This window comes from Panicum hallii, chromosome 6, assembly GCF_002211085.1.
Source record: "Panicum hallii strain FIL2 chromosome 6, PHallii_v3.1, whole genome shotgun sequence".
NCBI lineage: Eukaryota > Viridiplantae > Streptophyta > Magnoliopsida > Poales > Poaceae > Panicum > Panicum hallii.
In genome coordinates, this window is record NC_038047.1 from 31,633,561 (window position 1) to 31,637,968 (window position 4,408).

General features: G+C 43.9%; 1 protein-coding gene across 1 annotated transcript; it reads left to right on the forward strand.

The window, feature by feature from the left end:
- Positions 1 to 748: 748 nt before the first annotated feature.
- LOC112897484 (protein SAR DEFICIENT 1-like) lies at positions 749 to 4,172 on the forward strand. The gene is made up of 8 exons (XM_025965785.1): positions 749 to 805; positions 961 to 1,088; positions 1,730 to 1,805; positions 2,129 to 2,184; positions 2,399 to 2,910; positions 3,152 to 3,312; positions 3,403 to 3,591; positions 3,684 to 4,172. The coding sequence occupies exons 2-8, from the start codon at positions 970 to 972 to the stop codon at positions 4,008 to 4,010; spliced, it is 1,440 nt and encodes a 479-aa protein (XP_025821570.1). The 5' UTR covers positions 749 to 805; positions 961 to 969; the 3' UTR covers positions 4,011 to 4,172.
- The last annotated feature ends 236 nt before the right edge of the window (positions 4,173 to 4,408 follow it).

Here is a 4,408-nt window from a genome sequence, read left to right on the forward strand (position 1 = left end):
TTATTTCGATGTAATTTAGCGAGGAGGCATCCACCATCCATGCACGCAAACTCCTGGTACTTGATGGGCGGCTTCCAAGCAAGACGTGCCTGCGTTCCTGTCCCAGCCTCGCTCCCAGCAGGTTACTTCGTTGATGCATGTACAAGAAACGCGGAACGCCGAGTGAATGTGGCCAAGCAAGATCAGATTGTTTCCGAGCAAAAGCCCAGCAAGACTTGCTATCAAGGTCGTGGTCTGGTCACGTACGAACACGCACGACCGACTCTGGAAAAGTGCCCGATTTCTGACCGCAGTCTAAGCTATAGCAGCGGCTTCGATCGTCATGACCAGGAAGCTGCCTCCCGCACCGATCTGCCGGCCCACCTGGCAGGGACATGGCACCAGATGTTCCATCACCTTTTTCACAAAACGTATCACCGTCGACTGCACGACTGACTGTCCCTGCATTGTCCTCCGATCCGGTCTGCCGGAGCCGGCGTTGCTGGCTGCTGAACGCAAGCCAGTGCGAGGCGCCCACCATGAACGAAGCGGACCATACAATGCCATGAACTTGCGCACGGCGTGACGCCGACTTCCGGCCGCCTTCCCGGAGCCTGCCTCGAACGTTCTGCTGGCGTGTCACGGCCATTTCTTTTCTATCGCTCGGCCGGCCGGAACATCTACTGCAATTCCCCTCCCAGCCAGTCATAGGAAGGCACTGCGTGCTGCCTATATATTGTGTGCCGGCAGAGTTGCATTCGAGCGTACATGCCGACGAAATCAGTGTCTTAGCTAGCAAGCTCAGGCGGTCAGGGCGCTGCCGCAGGTAGGGTTATTGCCACAACTAATCTTCCTCGGTCTCTCCTCACACGCATCATCTTGAGCACAAACACATCATCAGTCGATGCGAGATTCTTGTCTTCTCCTTTGATTCTTCTGATTCTAAACTCGTCTTCCCCTCCCCGATCTTGATTGTTTAAGCAACTGAGGATGGCAGCGCGGAGGCCGCGTGGGGAGGACGACGACGACGATGAGGGGATCGGAGCCGATGATCATCTGCACCGCCGTGGCTATAGACGGATCCGGCAACCGGCGGTTGCTTTTACCAAGTAAGTTCTCCGGTTCGATGGATTGGTTGAATCGACCTTCTTGCTTCGGTTGACTCAAGTTTCTTGCAACGTACTACTGGGCCTCAAATGCATGTCGAACCCTAGCTGCTTGTTCTCCGATCCTTCAATTTTTTTTTCTGTTCCGAATCTAAAAATCTTATTAATGCATCCCCTGTGCAAGAACGTTTATGTTGTTTGTGGTTGGAGTCAAGATATAGTGATGTACTGATCATATAAATGTATCCCCCTGTGCAGAGCAAAATCCCATACTAAATAAGATCCATGGAACCACGAAAAAATAATTTATTACGAACCGGAAACCTATCTACTTACCCTTTCATCCTTTGCTTTGTGTTGTCTTCAAGAAAGTTTAAAGAAAATTTTATCCTTTAGTTTCATTGGACGAGCATGTGAATTCAAAAATCCATGTTCATATGCTAATGGAATCAATTTCCAAAGTTTCAAATTAAAAGAGCTTTCTTATAGGCGCATCCATTGCACAAGCATGCATGAATTGATATCCATGTAAGGTGCGTCATTCATGTACCAGCTTGCTTAGTTGCTTAGCTTCTTCCATCTAAAAGATCCATTTACCAGCTGGTAATTAATTCTCATTTTGGATTTCTGTACTCGTTTTGCAGCATCGTAAGAAGAGCTGTGGCCCAAGAAACTATTCAGCAAATAGTCCACAATCTGGAGCCGCTTATTCGTAGAGTGGTAAGACTATGCATGGATCACACGCATTTATATGTCTCAACAGTTTTTGTCAATTTTATGTTTAGCATGAAATAATGGCATCAAAGTTATTTCTTGATTGAGGAAATAACTTGGTCTGGTTTATTGATTGCCCTAAAACGATAAATTGGTCCCAATGATTGATTATTAGATGCCACTCGTTCCCTCTAGTCTTACACTATACAATGAAACACTATTACATATATTAGTGACAAGTGTAAACACTAATTCTTATTTCTTCCATCGTCACCACAAGCTATTGGGTGCGCCTCAGCTAATAACTTCATATATCATGCTATGCTTAGGTGCGTGAGGAAATTCAGAACATCTTTTCTCAGAACGATCATCACATACCACTCAGGTATATGAAAATTCCTTTCTTTGTTTCTAATTTATTATCTGGAGTCACTGAAAGTTTTGCAGGATTCATATGTCATTGACCAAGCAAATCCAAATCTAAGTTAATAAGATTTACTACTTAACCAAGGGGAAAACACAATTAATTTGTTTCTGCTCTAATTTTAAATATGGCTAGTATATTAATTATAAGACCAAACATTATTATTCTCTATCAGATCTCTTTCTCCACGCATCCAAGAGGCTCCTGCCTTTCCTCCTCTGAAGCTAGTCTTTGCTAAGAAGCTGAACCTACCAATCTTCACAAACAACAAGATTGTTGATTTTGAGCATAACGCTATTGAAATCCACCTCGTGAACGCAAGAACCAACTGTATTATCCCACCACCAGATACTCATCTAGGTTCTTCATCAGTAAGGCTAGAAGTGCTAGTTCTGGATGGTGACTTTTGTCGCGAGGACTGGGATAGGTGGACAGTTGATCAGTTTAATGATGCAATCGTGAAGGCTAGAGAAGGGAAGAGACCATTGCTCGTGGGTTCAATTAATGTTCCAATGAACAATCATGGAGTGGCTGTGATTGATGATATATCTTTCACTGACAATTCGAGCTGGATAAGGTGCCGGAGGTTTCGAATTGGTGTGAGGATCATGCCTGAGAGCCATTTTGGAGCAAGGATCCAAGAAGCAATCAGCGAGAGCTTCACTGTCAAAGATCATCGAGGCGAATGTAAGTTTGATGCCAACCTGTATGTATATGCTCTCTGTAGTTATTATCAACTAAAAACACCATTGACGTAAGGATTTATGAGCAATGCATATATATCGGTCACCAACCCGCTGTTGTATTTCCTCATCATACTGGAGTGTTTGATGTTTTCATACCAAAACACAACTTATATAGTGTATATAACTGCAAAAGAAGACAGAGAAAATCTAACATTAATTTGAATTTCTCCTTCAATTACTAGTGTACAAAAAGCATTATCCTCCGTTTCTAACTGACAACATATGGAGGCTCGAGAAAATTGGAAAGGATGGACCAATCGACAAGAGGTTGGAGTCCAAGGGCATCAGGAATGTCCAGGACTTCCTGAAACTAAACACCATAGATCCCGATAAGCTCAGAGCTGTAAGAATTCATAGACATGATATTTGAGTATGCGCCCAGCTATTTTGGCATGAGTTATTACTAAATTTGATTCGTTGCTATGTACTTCAGCTTGTCGGCATGTCAGATAAGCAATGGAGCGCAACACTTAATCATGCGAAAACGTGCGAAATGGGACAGAAATGTTATGTTTTCAAGACTTTAGGGTGTGACATTACTTTTAACCCTATAGGAGAGATCTTGGCAGCAAGATTTGGAGATCAGACATTCCCTTTGGAAGAATTGCACCCACAGCAACTGGTAAGATAATCATATTGAATTATGATAATTGCAAATTTGCAACCTTGACTTCAAAGAATATCTTAATACTTATGTGTTGGACTCAAACGCAGTTCCATGTGAAGCAATTGGCCACTCAGGCATACCAGCTGTGGGATCAACTGGAGGAAGTGACAAAGGAGAGTAATTCAGGTCGCAAGCCGAGTGATAGCCAGGAGAGCATGATCAGCTCAGGGGCTCAGGACGCCAAGTATCTTGACTACACCGGAACCGCTACCTCCAGTGCAGCAGCAGCGATGTCGACCAACAGCAGCAGCACCTCTGATTCTGCCCCAGCTGCTCCAGCGAACGATGCTACTATGTTCTGGATCCCGAGTATACCACCTGATGATCAGTTCGGCTGGCAGAACTCGAGCGGTTGCTGGGATCAAGTGGATTAACCTCTGTTTAGGTCCTGTTTGGAATAACCGAAGGTTTGATGTGTATGCTATGTTATACTTGGAACAGGCGGCTTGATATGTTTTCTATATTGATAAAATAAGACTAAGAGAATGCAATGTACAAATAGAGCTACCTTTATAATATCTAAGAAGTCCAACTTATCCATGGTTAGTATCATCTAAGTTGAGTTTGTTGCCAGCTTGTCTCCAGAAACATAATTCTCGATGACCAAAATTGGTCAGACAGTGCAATCTGACGAACCGGAGTGTCCCGTTTAAATAGTCAGAGAGCAGAATTGTATCTGACATGATCTTTTGTAAAGATCTCGACTCCTAATGTAACAAGACCTCCCTACCTTATGATATAAAGGGCCACGGTGGGTCGAGTGTATGCACTC

Excerpts from the sequence above, each read along its gene's own strand:
- LOC112897484 (XM_025965785.1), top strand. The coding sequence starts at position 970 with ATGGCAGCGCGGAGGCCGCGTGGGGAGGACGACGACGACGATGAGGGG. Across the intron at positions 2,185-2,398 it reads GATCATCACATACCACTCAG|ATCTCTTTCTCCACGCATCC; the intron begins GTATATGAAAAT and ends ATTCTCTATCAG. Across the intron at positions 3,592-3,683 it reads AATTGCACCCACAGCAACTG|TTCCATGTGAAGCAATTGGC; the intron begins GTAAGATAATCA and ends ACTCAAACGCAG.